The 19975-nt window shown below is 35.3% G+C and overlaps 1 protein-coding gene across 2 annotated transcripts in view; it reads right to left on the bottom strand.

Annotated features, from left to right (window-relative positions):
- The window catches only part of LOC136812201 (isobutyryl-CoA dehydrogenase, mitochondrial-like), a 67916-nt gene that overhangs the window by 27657 nt on the left and 20284 nt on the right, over positions 1 to 19975 (bottom strand). The window contains exons 2-8 of one of the 2 annotated variants that reach the window (XM_067068684.1): positions 19541 to 19641; positions 17103 to 17154; positions 14623 to 14699; positions 12655 to 13398; positions 12301 to 12379; positions 11762 to 11792; positions 10520 to 10596 (exon numbers count right to left, since the gene is read on the bottom strand). In XM_067068684.1, the coding sequence (XP_066924785.1) occupies positions 10520 to 10596; positions 11762 to 11792; positions 12301 to 12379; positions 12655 to 12797 (330 nt within the window). In that variant the 5' untranslated portion in view covers positions 12798 to 13398; positions 14623 to 14699; positions 17103 to 17154; positions 19541 to 19641. The remainder of the gene's footprint in view (positions 1 to 10519; positions 10597 to 11761; positions 11793 to 12300; positions 12380 to 12654; positions 13399 to 14622; positions 14700 to 17102; positions 17155 to 19540; positions 19642 to 19975) is intronic. The other variant, XM_067068683.1, reaches the window with a different exon arrangement.

The raw sequence follows: 19975 nt of genomic DNA, 5'->3' as shown, positions 1-19975 counted from the left end.
TATATCCTCCACCCCATGAATGGTTTTTTTCTGGAAGAGCCCATTCCATGATGTAAGTAGATCTCCTCGATTTCGGTAAAGTAAATCCAAAACCTTGTTGAAAATCAGGCATAATTCTGTTTGATTTCTTCCAAACATAGAAATCATGTCAGTTTATCTACATGGATACGAAAGTCTTTTCAAAAGAATACATAAACCTTCTATGCCAGTGGCTTTGCTCGCAGAGTATTTTTTCTGGAATCAGCAAAGCCTCCTTTAATCGATGCAGATCACACTTTTGGAATCTAAATTCGGTCAAACACTGCGTGTTGTCATAGTTTTCATAGATTAAATCTTTCATACTGTTCATAGGGGTATATGTCTCTTGATTTGGCATAATCATTTAAATAAAAAAGAAATTCAGCATCATCCAACACACCATCAAAATAGGCCAACAAACAGACAGAACGTAAATTTTTGCCCACCTGTATATAACAATAAAATTAGTATATACGGTAATGAAGGGGGAAAACCTAGTATTAAAAAATAAGAGCATTACAAATCAGAACTAATCAGAACCTTTAAGAGTTACTGGAATAACCTGGCAGTATAGACTTAAACTTGTATATCAAGATTACGGGATTTCGAGTACAGGCCGATTTTACTTTCGTTTTAAGAGTGGTTTCATTTTCGATTTCAAGCCAACATCTTAGCAACGGGGTGCTCGCCCATAGTTACAGGGGTTTGTTCAAAAAACTAAACATAGAAAATTTTCCAAATCCCCCATTTCGATTAATGCAATGAAAAATGAAACTTTTCTATGTTTCACTTTTTTGCACCTATTCTTCAAAAAGAAACACTTAAGATTTTAAGTTCTTCTTTAATTCAATGATTTTTAAGGCACTTTGTTGACAATCTAACTCTTGCATCAAATTCCCGCTTTCTTCTGTAAAGTGAAGATTAGAAAAAACGTAAGCCACGATCACGGATTGAAACACATATATGAAGGGTGGGATTTACAGCCGCCCGTTCTGCAAGGCACTGAGAGGCCACGGGTGCTAAAAAGAAGGGCCATTTGAAATGCGGCAAATATAAAAGAGGTAAGACTAGCCTAGTCTCTAATCCTGATATAGGAGTTTAAGTTAGACTGCCTGGTAGAACCAATGATAATCAATAGAAAGATGAAAAATCTAGTCCAAAATGCTAGTAGAAGGATGGAGATACCTTACTTTGCGATATTAGAGAAGAACCTAGACTCTAGCCAGTGTATTATTCAGAAAAGAGTTATGATACTTCTTCCTTTCATGATAGGAAGAAGTGCTTTTCAAGGTTTTTAACGATTTTTCAAGGTTTTCAAGGTTTTCCCAGAAAATTGATAGTTTTCAAGGTTTTCAAGGTTGGCTTGTTCATTTTCAAGGTTTTCAAGGTTTTCAAGGTCCCGTAGACACCCTGATTTGGCAAAGCAATGCTTTGAAATTTTATAGCATGCACACGCTTATGCCCATTATACACAACTCTTTGCTCTTTATCTGGACGTCAAATTTGAATAACGGTCCCATCAACAAAACCAAAACAATTATCAAGCTGTGCTCCTTTTTCATGGATACGGTTAGCGTACTCAGGTAAAACATTTGGTTGTAACATGTCCTGATTGGGCTTTTCCAGAAAAAATTCGTTCATGGGGGTGGAGGATATTATTTTTTCTGTGATCTACCCTGGACATTTCGATTTTTCACCCCCTGGACACGTGTTTTACCCCTGGACAAGCATCAAGTTGACCCCTGGACATAAATATTTACCCCTGGACATCGCAGATTTACCCCTGGACATGGCAGTTTTTCAGGGTTTTTTCAATACCCTGGACAATATATCCTCCACCCCCATGAATGGTTTTTTTCTGGAAGAGCCCATTCCATGATGTAAGTAGATCTCCTCGATTTCGGTAAAGTAAATCCAAAACCTTGTTGAAAATCAGGCATAATTCTGTTTGATTTCTTCCAAACATAGAAATCATGTCAGTTTATCTACATGGATACGAAAGTCTTTTCAAAAGAATACATAAACCTTCTATGCCAGTGGCTTTGCTCGCAGAGTGTAAACCTCTCGCCGCCATACTTGTTGTTTTTGTTTTGTTTTTGTTTTGACGTCATGCTAAATCAGTTGTCAATCAAAGACGCGGCCGGACATTCAGCGCTCCTTGCGTCCCGACCGGTATAAAGTTCGCGCCTTCTTGCTAAAGCATCCTAATAATCACGTTTATACGCTTCTACTTGTACGTTCTCTAGCTGACCCAACTACGTCAAAAAAAATATATTGATTAAGATGATGAATAAAGTTATTTTCGTTTGAGTTTACGAATTAGAAAATAACCAATGTCTTTACCTGAAGCTGAGCGGTTCCAATTTGTTCGCGATTTTCGCAAACGACCCTTAAATTCACGAAATCAAATTCCCACAAAAAAGTTGTTTTGATCGAAGCAAACTAATTCCTAAGAAAGGCAATTTTCTGATTTTCTTGAGATGTCCTAATAAATTATTAGGACATGAAAACAGGCTTTTAAGATTATTCTACCAGTGGGGAAATCTAATTTCGCAAAAATAATTCCCTTGAAACAAATCAATTGTGCTGATTTGCAAAATTAAGTTCCATGGAGACATGCGTGGATTGTTGACCAGTTGAGGGGCAGGTCCTTGACCAGGTCAGATGGATTGTTTACCAGTTGGGGGTACATTCTTGACCAGGTCAGGTGGATTGTTGACCAGTTTTGAGGCAGGTCCTTGAGCAGGTCGGGTGGATTGTTGACTAGTTGGGGGTTAGGTCCTTGACCAGATCACGGGTAAATTCTTGACCGGAAAGTCAGATTCTTGACCAGCTGAGGGGTGGGTTCTTGACCAGGTTTTTTGTAAGATTTTACGAAATCAGGTCAGTAAAATGAGTCCCGGGTACATTCTTGACCAGTTTCAAAAACTCCAAAATTCAACCAGTGACCAGTCCAACCGGACCTTTTATTCTCAACTTCAGTTGAGCTACAATCTGAAAATGTCTGTGTGTCTGTCTGTCTGTCTGTCACAAAAACTTTAGGGCAGCCTGGAGACTTCAAAAATGGTCAGATTTGGCTGAAATTTGGCACACTTGTTCCTTGGGTGAATATCTGGGGGCGTTTTTTTCATTTTTTGAAAATTTTGATTTTTGGGGCCTGGGGACGAGTTTTTCGCCAAAACGAGGCTAAAACTTTGGGGCAGCCTGGAGACTTCAAAAATGGTCGGATTTGGCTGAAATTTGGCACATTTGTTCCTTAGGTGAATATCTGGGGTGTCTTTTACATTTTTTGAAAAATTTTGATTTTTGGGGCCTGGGTACGAGTTTTTCGCCAAAACGAGGCTAAGACTTTGGGGCAGCCTGGAGACTTCAAAAAATGGTCGGATTTGGCTGAAATTTGGCACACTTGTTGCTTGGGTTAATATTTAGGGGTCTACAATTGGGCCTATGAATAATTTGAATCCACTGAAGTTGAGCCCAGTGCGGTTGCACACGTTCGACTATTATTTATTATTGATTTAAATATTATTTTATCTTTAGAAAACAAAAACATACATTTCTAAGGAGCTTCATATTCTCGCATTTTTCTGAAAACGTTTATTTAAGGAGAGCGAACTTACTTCTTGGTCATCGTATTTTTAAAAGAAAATTAAATTACTTTTTACTGCATTTTCGAAGAAAAATGAAAAACTTTTCCTTTAATTGTATTTTTTGAAGGAAAATAAACTTTCTAATTGTATTTTTGAAGAAAAATTAACTGTTCTTTCATTTAATTGTATTTTGAAGGAAATTGAGATCTTGATCTTTGATGTATTGCTATTTCAAAAGAAAATAATCTTTACTTAACCTTAAACCTTAAATACAAGTTTCTTTCTCTGAAAATAAAATGCTATTTTCATTGTGTGTGTTTGATAGACAGACGGGTGAACGTCAATTTCTGTCAAGACATTTTCGCATTTTTGTAACAGACGTTACAGCGACTTCTAATTTGCATCAATACAGTTTTATCATCAATTTTTTATTGTTAAATTTCTATTGCTAAATTGCACTGCCGTGGCTTTTACACTAATATCTATCCTTAAATTTAATCGATAAGGCTCCGTTCGCTAATTTCAAAACACAAATTTGAATTTGTTGAATTTTTATCAATTTAAAAGTCAAGCGATAGACGTTTATCGATATAATCCTTAGTTCAAAGATATCGATAAAGTTTTGAAACAAAAGTTATCCTCTAAACAAGTATTCTNAAAGGCAAGAATTAGAAGATGAGAGATGTGTTGACTGAGAAAACAGGGACTTATCCCTGGTTTCCTCTCCTTGCACATTTCTCCATCTCTGTTTAACCTAGGAATAGGGATACAGTAAATTTTATATATATAGTATATATATAAAAAGACTTATCATATAAGCGGACAAAGTTTTAGAATTTCTATATAACACTAATTTCTATGCAAGAAGCATACTTTTGTCCCACCACTTTTTTTGCCCACCTGGATATAACAATAAAATTAGTATATACGGTAATGAAGGAGGCTCGGAAAACACGAGTTAAAAAGCACGAGTTAAAAAACACGAGTTACAAAAAACACGAGTTACGTTAACTGTGACGTCATCAATGGGAAATTATGACGTCACAAGTAGATAAGTTAACTCGTCAATTTATGGTGCACCTTAATCTTACGAGTTAAATTAGCTACTTGTGAGTCAGATTTCCATTGATGACGTCACAGTAACGTAACTCGTTTTTTTTGTAACTCGTTGTAACTCGTGTTTTAAAACGTGTCCGAAACTCGTCAATTTATGGTCACCTTAAACTGACGAGTTAAATTTCATGAAACCAAGGGCAAAAGTTCAAATTCAGATTAAAAGCATACATTCAATGAGAATTATATTCAGAGAAGAAGTCCATGGTTTTTTCGCAGCGTTCTATTGGGCCAATCAAATTGCGTCACGCATTCGAAAGATTCGAAATGTGGCAATCAAAATCAAACAAAAAGTTATTTGGACTTTGGCAGACTTTGGCAGTTTGGCCTTTGAAAAGAACACATTGAGCTTTTCAAAAAATAAAACCTATAATTTTTACTCTCATTCTTAAAAATAAAACTTTGGAATGAAGAAAAGTTGTAAAATTAATTAAGTTGAGATTCGATTGGAAAGAGGTGTGTAATGGAATGCTTTGTTTGCTTCAGTTTTCGCTGTAGACTTTCCTACCCTCGAAATTCAGTTTTCGAAGGCAGCCTTTATTTATCTAAACTTTATTCTTATCAAATGGTGATTCAATTTTGGATATCAAAAACTCCCAAGGATGACCAGTAAGTTTTTATTTGATTGAAGATGAAAAAAGGCAAAAAAGAATAGTAGGAGTAGCTATACCCTAGACAACGGTCGACCATTTGTACGAAAAGGGATTTCTTTTCGAATTTTTTCTGATGCTATTTATGGTCAATTTTGACCAAAGTGTGGCGGCAAAGTGGAACTTGCGCATGAAATATCTCGATTAGGTAGGAAATCACTATAAACCGTTTAAAAGTCTTCTATATAGTTTTTCGAGAGCTTTCGAATGGTATACATGATATTGTCTGGAAATAAGTCTGAAATTTTCAAAAAATTTTGCCCTTGGGATTTGCCTGGGAAAAATAGAAATGTCCCAAAAAAGGATTCCCCATGGGATTTTAAGGGAATTTTTCCTGAGGTATAAGCATCCTATAGAGAAGGTCTGGAGAAAGTTTCAGCTCGATCTTATTTTTTTCCTACAAACAACCTGTATTTTTGTAACACGACCACACTACAACTTCTGTCTCGGTTAAAGACTAATAGAATATTATGAGAGAAAATTACCATTCCAATAGTTTTAAACTAAAAATAGGCACAAAAAATAATTTAACCACCATTTTAGAATTTTTGACCAACTTGGTTTCATGAAAATTTAACTCGTTCAGTTAAGGTGCACCAGAATTGACGAGTTAATTAACTCTTGCTTAAGTGCACCATAAATTGACGTTAAGGTTAAAACTCGTCAGTTTAAGGTGCACCATAAATTGACGAGTTAAATTATCTACTTGTGACGTCATAATTCCCCATTGATGACGTCACATTTAACGTAACTCGTGTTTTTTGTAACTCGTGTTTTTTAACTCGTGTTTTTTAACTCGTGTTTTCCGAGCCTCGTAATGAAGGGGGAAAACCTAGTATTAAAAAATAAGAGCATTACAAATCAGAACTAATCAGAACCTTTAAGAGTTACTGGAATAACCTGGCAGTATAGACTTAAACTCGTATATCAAGATTAAAGGATTTCGAGTACAGCCGATTTTACTTTCGTTTTAAGAGTGGTTTCATTTTCGATTTCAAGCCAACATCTTAGCAACGGGGTGCTCGCCCATAGTTACAGGGGTTTGTTCAAAAAACTAAACATAGAAAATTTTCCAAATCCCCCATTTCGATTAATGCAATGAAAAATGAAACTTTTCTATGTTTCACTTTTTTGCACCTATTCTTCAAAAAGAAATATTTAAGATTTTAAGTTCTTCTTTAATTCAATGATTTTTAAGGCACTTTGTTGACAATCTAACTCTTGCATCAAATTCCCGCTTTCTTCTGTAAATTGAAGATTAGAAAAAACGTAAGCCACGATCACGGATTGAAACACATATATGAAGGGTGGGATTTTACAGCCGCCCGTTCTGCAAGGCACTGAGAGGCCACGGGTGCTAAAAAGAAGGGCCATTTGAAATGCGGCAAAGATAAAAGAGGTAAGACTAGCCTAGTTTCTAATCCTGAAATAGGAGTTTAAGTTTAGACTGCCTGGTAGAACCAATGATAATCAATAGAAAGATGAAAAATCTAGTCCAAAAGGCTAGTAGAAGGATGGAGATACCTTACTTTGCGATATTAGAGAAGAACCTAGACTCTAGCCAGTGTATTATTCAGAAAAGAGTTATGATACTTCTTCCTTTTCATGATAGGAAGAAGTGCTTTTCAAGGTTTTTAACGATTTTTCAAGGTTTTCAAGGTTTTTCCCAGAAAATTTGATAGTTTTCAAGGTTTTCAAGGTTGGCTTGTTCATTTTCAAGGTTTTCAAGGTTTTCAAGGTTTTGAAGGTCCCGTAGACACCCTGATTTGGCAAAGCAATGCTTTGAAATTTTATAGCATGCACACGCTTATGCCCATTATACACAACTCTTTGCTCTTTATCTGGACGTCAAATTTGAATAACGGTCCCATCAAGAAAACCAAAACAATTATCAAGCTGTGCTCCTTTTTCATGGATACGGTTAGCGTACTCAGGTAAAACATTTGGTTGTAACATGTCCTGATTCCATGATGTAAGTAGATCTCCTCGATTTCGGTAAAGTAAATCCAAAACCTTGTTGAAAATCAGGCATAATTCTGTTTGATTTCTTCCAAACATAGAAATCATGTCAGTATATCTGCATGGATACGAAAGTCTTTTCAAAAGAATACATAAACCTTCTATGCCAGTGGCTACAGTTCTTTGCTCGCAGAGTATTTTTTCTGGAATCAGCAAAGCGTCCTTTAATCGATGCAGATCACACTTTAGGAATCTAAATTCGGTCAAACACTGCGTGTTGTCATAGTTTTCATAGATTAAATCTTTCATACTGTTCATAGGGGTATATGTCTCTTGATTTGGCATAATCATTTAAATAAAAAGAAATTCAGCATCATCCAACACACCATCAAAATAGGCCAACAAACAGATAGAACGTAAATTTTGTAAACCTCTCGCCGCCATACTTGTTGTTTTTGTTTTGTTTTTGTTTTGACGTCATGCTAAATCAGTTGTCAATCAAAGACGCGGCCGGACATTCAGCGCTCCTTGCGTCCCGACCGGTATAAAGTTCGCGCCTTCTTGCTAAAGCATCCTAATAATCACGTTTATACGCTTCTACTTGTACGTTCTCTAGCTGACCCAACTACGTCAAAAATAATATATTGATTAAGATGATGAATAAAGTTATTTTCGTTTGAGTTTACGAATTAGAAAATAACCAATGTCTTTACCTGAAGCTGAGCGGTTCCAATTTGTTCGCGATTTTCGCAAACGACCCTTAAATTCACGAAATCAAATTCCCACAAAAAAGTTGTTTTGATCGAAGCAAACTAATTCCTAAGAAAGGCAATTTTCTGATTTTCTTGAGATGTCCTAATAAATTATTAGGACATGAAAACAGGCCTTTAAGATTATTCTACCAGTGGGGAAATCTAATTTCGCAAAAATAATTCCCTTGAAACAAATCAATTGTGCTGATTTGCAAAATTAAGTTCCATGGAGACATGCGTGGATTGTTGACCAGTTGAGGGGCAGGTCCTTGACCAGGTCAGATGGATTGTTTACCAGTTGGGGGTACATTCTTGACCAGGTCAGGTGGATTGTTGACCAGTTTTGAGGCAGGTCCTTGAGCAGGTCGGGTGGATTGTTGACCAGTTGGGGGGTAGGTTCTTGACCAGGTCGGGTGGATTGTTGACTAGTTGGGGGTTAGGTCCTTGACCAGATCACGGGTAAATTCTTGACCGGAAAGTCAGATTCTTGACCAGCTGAGGGGTGGGTTCTTGACCAGGTTTTTTGTAAGATTTTACGAAATCAGGTCAGTAAAATGAGTCCCGGGTACATTCTTGACCAGTTTCAAAAACTCCAAAATTCAACCAGTGACCAGTCCAACCGGACCTTTTATTCTCAACTTCAGTTGAGCTACAATCTGAAAATGTCTGTCTGTCTGTCTGTCTGTCTGTCTGTCACAAAAACTTTAGGGCAGCCTGGAGACTTCAAAAATGCTTGGATTTGGCTGAAATTTGGCACACATGTTCCGTGGATGAATATCTGGGGGTGCTTTTTTCATTTTTTGAAAATTTTGATTTTTGGGGCCTTGGGACGAGTTTTTCGCCAAAACGAGGCTAAAACTTTGGGGCAGCCTGGAGACTTCAAAAATGGTCATATTTGGCTGAAATTTGGCACACTTGTTCCTTGGGTGAATATCTGGGGGTGTTTTTTTCATTTTTTGAAAATTTTGATTTTTGGGGCCTGGGGACGAGTTTTTCGCCAAAACGAGGCTAAAACTTTGGGGCAGCCTGGACACTTCAAAAATGGTCGGATTTGGCTGAAATTTGGCACATTTGTTCCTTAGGTGAATATCTGGGGGTGTCTTTTACATTTTTTGAAAATTTTGATTTTTGGGGCCTGGGGACGAGTTTTTCGCCAAAACGAGGCTAAGACTTTGGGGCAGCCTGGAGACTTCAAAAAATGATCGGATTTGGCTGAAATTTGGCACACTTGTTGCTTGGGTTAATATCTAGGGGTCTACAATTGGGCCTATGAATAATTTGAATCCACTGAAGTTGAGCCCAATGCGGTTGCACACGTTCGACTATTATTTATTATTGATTTAAATATTATTTTATCTTTAGAAAACAAAAACATACATTTCTAAGGAGCTTCATATTTCTCGCATTTTTCTGAAAACGTTTATTTAAGGAGAGCGAACTTTACTTCTTCGTCATCGTATTTTTAAAAGAAAATTAAATTACTTTTTACTGCATTTTCGAAGAAAAATGAAAAACTTTTCCTTTAATTGTATTTTTGAAGGAAAATAAACTTTTCTAATTGTATTTTTGAAGAAAAATTAACTGTTCTTTCATTTAATTGTATTTTTGAAGGAAATTGAGATCTTGATCTTTGATGTATTGCTATTTCAAAAGAAAATAATCTTTACTTAACCTTAAACCTTAAATACAAGTTTCTTTCTCTGAAAATAAAATGCTATTTTCATTGTGTTGTGTTTGATAGACAGACGGGTGAACGTCAATTTCTGTCAAGACATTTTCGCATTTTTGTAACAGACGTTACAGCGACTTCTAATTTGCATCAATACAGTTTTATCATCAATTTTTTATTGTTAAATTTCTATTGCTAAATTGCACTGCCGTGGCTTTTACACTAATATCTATCCTTAAATTTAATCGATAAGGCTCCGTTCGCTAATTTCAAAACACAAATTTGAATTTGTTGAATTTTTATCAATTTAAAGTCAAGCGATAGACGTTTATCGATATAATCCTTAGTTCAAAGATATCGATAAAGTTTTGAAACAAAAGTTATCCTCTAAACAAGTATTCTTCTGAATAAAATTTATTGTATCTTTAGAGGAAGTTGAAACAAACTCTTGTAAATTTCTTGAATTTTTTTCAAATTCGACCCTAATTTCAATTTTATTTTGGAAGGGAATTAAACACTGTACTCGTGATATCTTAAATTGAGACCTCCATCTCTAATACTAAAAAGGTACGATCTATTTGTTGGGTATGAGTAAATGATAAATGTTAAACTCGGGTGAAGACAAAAATGGTTAAACTGATTACGGCAAATTAATTTTTGTTCAGCAGATTCCTTAAGATAGCTTGCAGAAATTTCGACTCCAAGCCTAAAAGCTTAAAAAATGTAGGAATACTATTTTATAAGAATGATGGATTTCATTAAAGATACCTTTGACCCACTTAAAACATATTCATTTCCATCAAGTTTAGCGACTGTTCCAAGTGATGCAGCATCACTTCCAGAATCTAGAAATATAAGTGAAAGATAGGACAGATCAAATCAAGACTATATCAATTTAACCATCATCCTTAAATAGAAAATAATAAAAAAGGTTATTGTATTTCTATAAGTTACCATTATTGCTGAGGTTTCATACTCTATAAATTACTTGATCAAGGTTATCTTTTTACACATCGTCGCATCAACATAAAAAAAGCTTTTAGAATTGCACCCTTACAGTGTAGAAAAAATCGGTGAAATTCATACCCTTACAGTGCATTTTTTCAAATTTTAAACTCTTTTAGAGCAAAAAAAAAAAATTTGAGCAAAAATTTGCAATTTTTTCTAGATTTGCTGAAATTTCCACCAATACAGTGCATTTATGAAAAGTCCACCCTTACAGTACATTTCTGATATTTTGAAAAACATACCCTTAACCGCCGCACATCCCCGTCGGTCAATTTGCCTGACTGCCCCCCCCCGACCCATTTCATATCGATTTTTGGCTTGAATCCATCAAAAACCAACATAAAGCTGCCTAAAGTGGTCTAATTTTAAGCTTTTAGAAAAATAAGAATTTCATTTTTCACTTTATTTTCAGGGTAAAAAGCCTATTCATACTAGGCTTTTAAAGGCGGTTCAAAACTATGGGGGCTGTTTCTGTACCACCCCTTAACTTTTGATCTAGTTGGTCTTTTTGAAAGAAATTTGGCAAGCATGATCCTTGTCATTATAAGGTAACCTTTGACAAAAAAATTTATCATGCCCAAAGTGAGCAAAAACGGGAAATTTCTAAAGTTTCTAAAAGGCTTTAGAAAAAAGTTCCCTCAGTCTAAAATGCTCATTTTATCCTAAATATTCAATAAATTACGGTATATTTGACATATAAAAAATTTGTATTGGAAATTTTCGTGACACTTTACTGTCAGAAATGGCATCACGTTCAAGGTGTGAAACTTTTTAGGCGTCAAAAGTTTTTTATTTTGAAGCTACATAAAAGTGGGAACAATTTTTTAACAATATTTCGAATGTTTAATGGCTTTTGAGATTTAAGGAAAATAATTTAAAGACGATTTTTAAAAAACAACAAAAATGAACTAATAGATTTTTTATTTTGATGCGACGACATGTTGTGCCTAAATCCTGATAGACAGAACACTGAATAAAAAAAATGACACGCTTCAAACTTACTTGGTTCTGTTAGGCAATACGAAGCAATTTTCTAAAAAAAGAAAAAGGGATCAAATCTCAAATAAGGGTGAATACCATTTAGCTGATAGCCCAAAAATGAAACAGAGTATAGCAAACACATCAGGACATCCCATGAAATTTCAATACAGGGGGTGGACGAACGGTTTCAAGTCAAAAAAAGATTTCTTTGAAATGTTTGGATTCCCCTAAAGAATGGCAAAATGTACAAAAGTACCCTTAAAAATTCTTTTCATACCTTAAAGTGACGGTAGACGAACAAAAAGCAGTCTTTTACCCTCTGGAAATTTCAAAATAATTTTCTACCCCCTTGGAAAAATTAATACACTCTTTTAAACACCCGGAAATTCTTCTCGAATTACCCCCTGGAAATCTTTGTCAATCCCCAGAATGGAGATAAAATTGAATAGCCCATTAATTCCTTTACAGACGATGCATCTGATCATCAGCCTTGCAATCTAAGTTAACTTTCAGCAGGCAACAATACTATTAATGAATTTTGTTATGAGACAAAAAAATACCTGACAAGTGACAAGTTGAGGAAGAAAGTTATCTTTAATTTCTTTGGAGCCATAAGTTTCGATTAACCCTTGCACCATACTGAAAAACAACGGATTTCGGTGAATAACTTATCAAGGGAAAATATATTCACTCAACCAGTAGGGTCAATCAAAATCTTTTTCACGATAATCTTTTTGAAACATTTTGCCTGATAGAACCCAAAATGAGTGAAAAACGTTCTGAACAGTTTAGGAAAACTATAAATTTATAGAGGTTTAAATTGAAAGAAAGCACGGTGTTAACTTTACAATAAAACACTGTAACACATCAAACCAGGGAATCAGGTTATTTATTTCAATGTATCCCTAACTTACTTATGAATAGTAAGAAAGGCTGTTGTACTGGTGCATCCTGTTGAGAGAGCTTCATAGATTATGGATGCATCCAAACAACTCAAATTACTGCCACCATATTCTTCACTCACTCTTATTCCTGAAATAAAATTCAAAAGCTTCATTTTATATCAATAAAACATACCTAAAGAATGATTGACTGAACATTAAGTTGTGGGTGGGCATATCAACCACCATCCTTCCGAGATGAATAAATATTATAGCAAGCTTGCTTCAGACCTCACTGGTAAACCTAATGCAGAGGCAATGTTAAATCATGGACAAAAGGTTTGTAGACTTTTGCAATATTTGCAAAATACTTCAATATCGATCAAAAACAAGTTCCCAAGAGGTTCTGGGTGCTTTTCAAACCCATCCAAAGCTGTTCAAAGTCTTTAAAAGTCACTCACTGCAGTCTAACCACAATGGCTAACCACAAGGGCTTGATTAACTGGCTAAGACTATTATCAAAAGCTGATTTTTTACTTGCAGTTCCCTCAAAAGCAATTCAAAAGCAATGCAACGACTTCAAAAGTGTTTTTCTTAACTTCCCTCCCTTTTCAGACACATTGAAGAGTCATTTTTCTCTATTTCTCATCATTTTTCACTGCAATTTCATTTGTCTACAACCTTTTGTCCGTGATTGTTACCACCCAACCTCGAGGTATCAATGACCAAACTTCGCTGAAAATTCAACATACAACGTATGATGAAGTCAACCAAATTCTAAAGAATATAAAGAATGACTGTTCTTGTGGCTCTGATAAAATATCTATTAGATTTGTTCAACCAATATCAGAGCTCATCACATTGCCACTTGTTCACATCATTAATAACTGTATTGATAAGAAAGTCTTTCCTCGCCAATGGAAAGTAGCTTGAGTATGTCCAATCCCAAAGACTGATTCACCTATCAATATCAAACACTACCGTCCCATATCCATATCCGTTCTTCCTGTACTTTCCAAAGTATTTGAGAGAGTTATCTTAGTCCAACTCTGCAAATTCATCGAAGACAAAACGCTCTACCACCAAACACAGTCTGGATTTCGTAAAAACACTCCACCACAACCTTACTAATTAAACTAAGGGATTATATAAAAAAAGCAATGGCGAAAAGTGAAGTTATCTTATCCATCCTAATATATTACTCGAAAACTTTCGATACCATACCATACCATAAGAATCTGCTGCTGAAATTACGAAATATGAATTTTTCCATCGATTCTCTCCAGCTATTATCGAGCTATTTGAAAGACAGAAAGCAATATGTCCAAGTTGAAGATAAAACTTCATCAGTTAAATCTATGTTTTTCGGAGCACCACATGGTAGTATACTAGGCCCGGTGTTATTCAATTTCTACGTCGTTGAACTTTCTGACCAAATAATATCCAGTAGTATTCAGTGTGCCGACGACACCACCCTCTACCGGCACTGCAAAGTTAAAGATCTATTGCAAACTATCAAGGAAATGGAGAAAGATGTCGAGAATCTTCGATCCTGGTCGAAGGATAGTAATCTTCTTTTTAACAATGAGAAACTGCAGCTTATCATCTTTCACTCCAATCGTATAAGGAATTACCCAAAGAATCAAAGTCTACTTTAACGATGCTCTGAGAAATCCATCGAACACAAAGTTAATGTCAAACTACTTGGAGTTCAACTCGACGAAAACCTTACTTGGTCGACACACATAAACAGTATCATTAAATCATCCCAAGGCACTCTACGCTCTCTTCGAAAATTCAGTCGTTTCACACCCTTTAGTGTACGTAAAACTCTCGCTGAAACATTGATACTGTCAAAACTGAATTACAATAATAATGTTGTCTTTGCACAGATTCCGAAATACCAACTTAATCGGCTACAAAAAATTTAAAATATAGCAGCTGATTACGTCTTATCACGATATGCCAATCTACACGATGTAATTGAATTGAAATGGTTACCTGTGAAAGAGTATTTTGAGCTCAATACATCTAAAATTGTTCACGAATCCCGTCGTGATGATAACCACCCAAATTATCTGAAAGTTGAGTTTTGTGATAAAAGATCTTCGATCCACGGATAAAGAATCTTTGGTTAAAGTTGTAAATGATGGCACTTTCCAATGTCAGGCACGATGTTATGATGATTTACCCGAAAATATTAAATCTTTAGAAACTCAAGATAAATTTATTCCAGGAGCAAAAAAAAATTATTTTGATAAAGCATTAGCTCGTTCTTTGTCCATCTGATGCTAGTCTTTTAGATTAGTTTTTGTCCATTTTTAGGTTCAAGTTCTCCTACTCATTTCTATCATTACTACAACTTCGACCATGACATCCAACCAATCTTGAACTTACCACAATTCTAAGTCATGCTATGCCTTTTTTTCTGTGGCTTTAGTTTTTGTTTTGCTATCTTAAGTTAATAATTTGTCTCAATTCATCTCTATTTTATTAATTTCGCATAGCAAAAGTATTACGATAGTCTTTCTATGTATCGAGAAAATTTTTAGGGCGCAAATTATGGCGTGGGCGTTTGACTGCGGGCGTACTACGGCCAATATTCTAAAGGTGGACTCACTCACAAAGATAAAAAGTGATAAAAAACAGGGCCTTTCTTAATAAATGAAATAAGCTAGTGCAAGAAGTGTAACCAAGCCTTTGTAAACATTCATCGTGAGAACTTTTTAATGGCTGCTTGATTGCACATGCTTTTGAAACTTGCTGCTGCTGTATAAATTTTTATCATGTTTTCTGGTCTTTTTGAGAGTGCTTAAAGAGGTTTATTATTCGTTTAATACTAAGTATTTTATATTTGTGTAGTTAGTGAATGCACCAATAAATTGATCATGCTCAGTAAGTAGTACAAAAAGAGTTAATTTTCCACAACAACAACATTATTATACCCTTTCTTCTCTTCTTCACCAAAACTACAAACAGCACAGGTATGATCTTTTTTTCCTTTTTTCACCAGATAGTTGTGTGTTAATAGTAAATCCAATTGTGACAAACAGTCAGTTTTAGCAAGTATTTCTTAGAAATCATGTCAATTGAAATTCAGCAATCATTTTTGTATATAATCGAAACGACCCTGGCTAGACACTGCCGTACATTGTCATTGTACGGTGATTTACGGTGGGTACGGTGGGGTGTACAGCAGATTTCAAATTAACCTATTTTCACCGCCGTACAAAGGACATTTAGATCCAGCCCCATCGTACACCACCACACAATGTCCCTCGTTAATGATGACAGTTTTTTTATCCGATGAAGTTTGATTGGTGTTCGATGAGTTTGGTTAGTAAAGGTTCCAGCTTTTCCTCCTCGATGGGATGATAGATATTGGCTCGCTCTTTAAGCTTTAGCGTGGGCGTCTGCTAATAAGCCGTCGGAATGTAAAAAGAATGGACAACAAGGTAATAAATCAAACTAATCGAGCTTCAATCAAACTTCACCCATCTTGATACACCTTTTGCTAATTAGGATTTTCATTTTGAATCATGGTACCGTTGTTTGTATAAGATTCCCATTTCTGCACTAAGATTCTTGTTACTTTTCTGGAATCTTTCTCCTATATATTTTTCAAAGAGATTGGGGAGGGTTTGTTTAATGGGATGCAGTTTAAAGCAGTTATAAAGGAGTCAAAGTTTAATCTCAAGGAGTATTATTTCTTTAAAGCTTAAAGTTGGCTAGTTTTTACCCTGCCATTTTCTAGTCCAGAAGCTGGAGCTCAACTACTCAACTGCTTTTTGCTATTAATGGGCTCTTCCAGAAAATGTCCGTACATGGGAGTGGAGGATATATGTCCGGAGGGGGGAAGAAAGAAAAGTTCATTTTTTCTTCTTCATTTTCAAAAAGATTTAAAACTATTCTTTAGTCGCATTTTTTAAGGAATCTTCTTTTTAATGGATTGAGATTTTTCATTGAAAAAAAAACAGGGTATCTATGACCTGTGTATACAATACATTGTGTATATTTTGTGTAACGCTTCATTCAAAATGCATAATGCTGCAGGAGTCACGTTTCACGCGTCTTCGTCGTTGATGTTCAAGTATTATGCGAAATTTTCACCTTCACTGATCACCTGATCACCTTCGACTCTTTATTTACCCAATCACCTCAATTTAGGTTAGTTAGGTTACTCTCAAGTTTAATTTTTTCGAGTCTCTGGGTCGCAATAATCCTTTAAACTTTTACATGTTAATAAAAATTTATCTTGAGGGTAAATATCTCGCATTAATAAAATATACTTTGAAAGTGTTGGTTTGAAAATCGACAAAACAGTTCCAGAAATTACCAAAGGAATAAAGAAAAGTCTTTTACTTACTTCTAAAAGTGTTTCTGATTTATTTTGAGTAAATCTTAACCTATCATCTTGTTAATTAAAAGTTGCCTTTAAAATTGTTATTCATAAAACAATTTGCGTCAATATTAAATCATACCTCCAAAGCCTAATTCAGCAGCTGATTTCAATGTGTCCAAAGGAAAGTGTTCCTGAAATTTGATGAAAGAATAAACAAATATTAGGCAAGACTCTTGTCATTCTTTAACACATCTACCCCTCTAACTTTCTTTCTTAAAAATAAGGTACAGGATGCATAAAATTTGGTTGAACCGTTAGAGGGTTATAACAAAAATATGAAAAATATTTCGTATAAAAAATACGCATGTCGCATATTCGACACGCGCATTTGATCTATATTTGCCATTGTCGGAAATATTTGGTATGCATTAAATCTTATCCAAGCCCCAAAATTGAAAATATCCCATGAATGAAAAACAAGGGCCTTATCTATTGACCCAAGGAACAGGTAAGCCAAATTCCAGTCAAATCTGACCATTTTTGACGTCTCCAGGCTGTCTCAAAGATAAAGCATCATTTTGAAGCTAAACGCTGATTTTTTATAATAAATTTTCGCGGCAAATAGATCGAGGAGCTAAAATATTTTTAAAAACCTGGAACTTCGCAACCCTCAACATACAAAGTGGAACCGAGAAAGATGTCGGGGAAAAGATCTCAAAGGAAGTCGCCAAATCTCAACTTGCATTATGTTGCTTCCAAGAATTACGGTAGACGTTGGGGCGAAGATAATTCGCTTAGACTCCGGTGAAGAATTTGAATTCCACTGGTCAGGATACAAGAAGAAACGTCAAGCAGGTGTCGGTATACTTGTCCGGATACACAAAGATATTCAAGTTTTACTCAAATCTAAACAAAGCAATCGTAAAAACCCAAAAGAAACAGAAGCTTATCGTTGTCGGACACTTCGACGCTACAACTATTATTTCGCATAAAAGATGCTTCTTCGACGGAAAGAAAATTATCACTGATCCACTTTGAAACCGATTAAAAATTTTTTGACGTATTCAAGAACTCTGTATTTCGAACACTGTCTTCAAACATGGTACAGAAATGACGGGAAAACCCGCAAACTCCTTGATTATATTATGAGGTATTGATATTGACACAGACCACCGACTTCCCAAAGCAACCAGAATTGCTCGAAGAAGATACAACTAAATACCAAACGAACCGAAACGTGATGTTAAGTCTCTACTAATACCTACAGTTAGAAGAACATTTGTTGAAAATCTGAATCAAAAGCTTGAAAGGAAGCGTCTGTTCGATGAAGACGTAAATGTGTTTTCTGGGAAATTGGAAACACATTTTGAAAAACATTTCACTGGCAACGTAAATAATGAAATGAAACCCATTGAACTGATTGGTATACCAAATGATATTGCTGTATTGCAACAAATTACCTGTAAGGTCATCAATTTTTACCCTCCAAAAAAGAACGAAATTGTATCTACCCTCAAATCCTTAAAGAATGGTAAACGATCTTCCTGCAGAATTCTTCAAGTATACGGTCGCATCAAATGCGCTACTATCAGAGCTCGAATCGCTACTTCGTCAAATATGGACGACCAAAATAATGGTAATAAGAATCTTGAATAGACTTAAAGACTGGTATGACGAACAACTGCTCGACCAGCAGCAAGGATTTAGACGCACTAGAGGAACTGCAGACGGCATGTGTGTGACAAAAAGACTTCGACAATTCTCGGATAGAACACAAAAGCCTTTCTATCTTCTATTCGTCGATTTGAGCTTCGCGTCCAACTACCTTGTGCAAAATTGGCTCTTCGAATCCATCTACCAGAGATTTCCCGAGCAAGTTGCGCCTACCCTAATAAATCTACTCGAGTCATTGTATCATAAAACAACGACATCATTAGCACAAACTCAAGATGATGTTTTTGAATTTCTACTTGGCATTCGACAAGGGGGACCAGAATTTAGTAGCTCAAAACTAATACAACCATAATGAGTAAAAAACAACCGAAAGATATTCCTGAAAACAAGGATATATCTCCTAAGAACAATATTATCGAACAATCGATTCTTGGAATAATCTACCAGCCGACGTCGTGAAATCCAAAACCGTGCTCCAATTCAAGATTAACCTGGACGATTATTAACCAGGATCTGGGTAGTTTTTGATAAAGAAGACAGCTTATGACTTCTTCATTCTCTTAATTCGAAATCATCGGAAATGTATGAATAATGATTTTCAAACAATTTTATTGTGAATTTTATCTATAAAGTTTCATGACTTATGTAATTGATAGAAAATTCAAATACTTAATATGAGAGCATTATATTTAATGAGTTTAATGTTGATTATCGGATTAATTAAACTCTGCTCCCTAAATATAACCTAGCATTGGTTGATAAATCTCAATTACCAGCTTTTACCTATTGAATGTCTGATTGAGGGAGTCTATGGCATAGGCAGGTAGCAGGTGGATACTAGAAAATATTTACGAAAAAAAGGTAGAGTTCAATTGTTCACAATTCAAGCTAAAGATTTTTTACCTGTTCATCCCATTTCAACATGTTAGGAGCCATTTCTTTAGCTGCAAAACTCAAAGCAAGTTCTTGAATGCTTTGTCTATCCTCGTCAAGCCCTTCTCCAGCTAAAAAATAAATAAAAAAATGCCAGCGGTCTGTTTGCAAGAATATTTTCGAAACACTTTATTCAAATGTTTTATTTACGACTTGATGATTGCCGTAAGGCATGAAGCTCGAAAGTAATGTAATTAATTATAAGTTCGAAATTTTGAAAAAATTTATGAACAATTATATTCATGCTCACTTCGGTCGCTGTTATTTTAAATAAAATTAAGAAATTTAATGTATTTTTAGCCCAGGGTCCACTTGAGGCTTTTTGATAGGTGGCCCGGTAATATATGATAAGTTTCAATTTTGAGCTTTTGCTCAGGCGGACTGTTTTAGAGATTTTTACAGATA

The sequence above is a fragment of the Clytia hemisphaerica genome, unplaced genomic scaffold (assembly GCF_902728285.1).
Source record: "Clytia hemisphaerica strain Z4C2 unplaced genomic scaffold, Clytia hemisphaerica genome assembly, whole genome shotgun sequence".
Taxonomy (NCBI): domain Eukaryota; kingdom Metazoa; phylum Cnidaria; class Hydrozoa; order Leptothecata; family Clytiidae; genus Clytia; species Clytia hemisphaerica.
The sequence above is the reverse complement of the archived record's forward strand: the minus strand, read 5'-3'. Positions and strand labels throughout refer to the sequence as shown.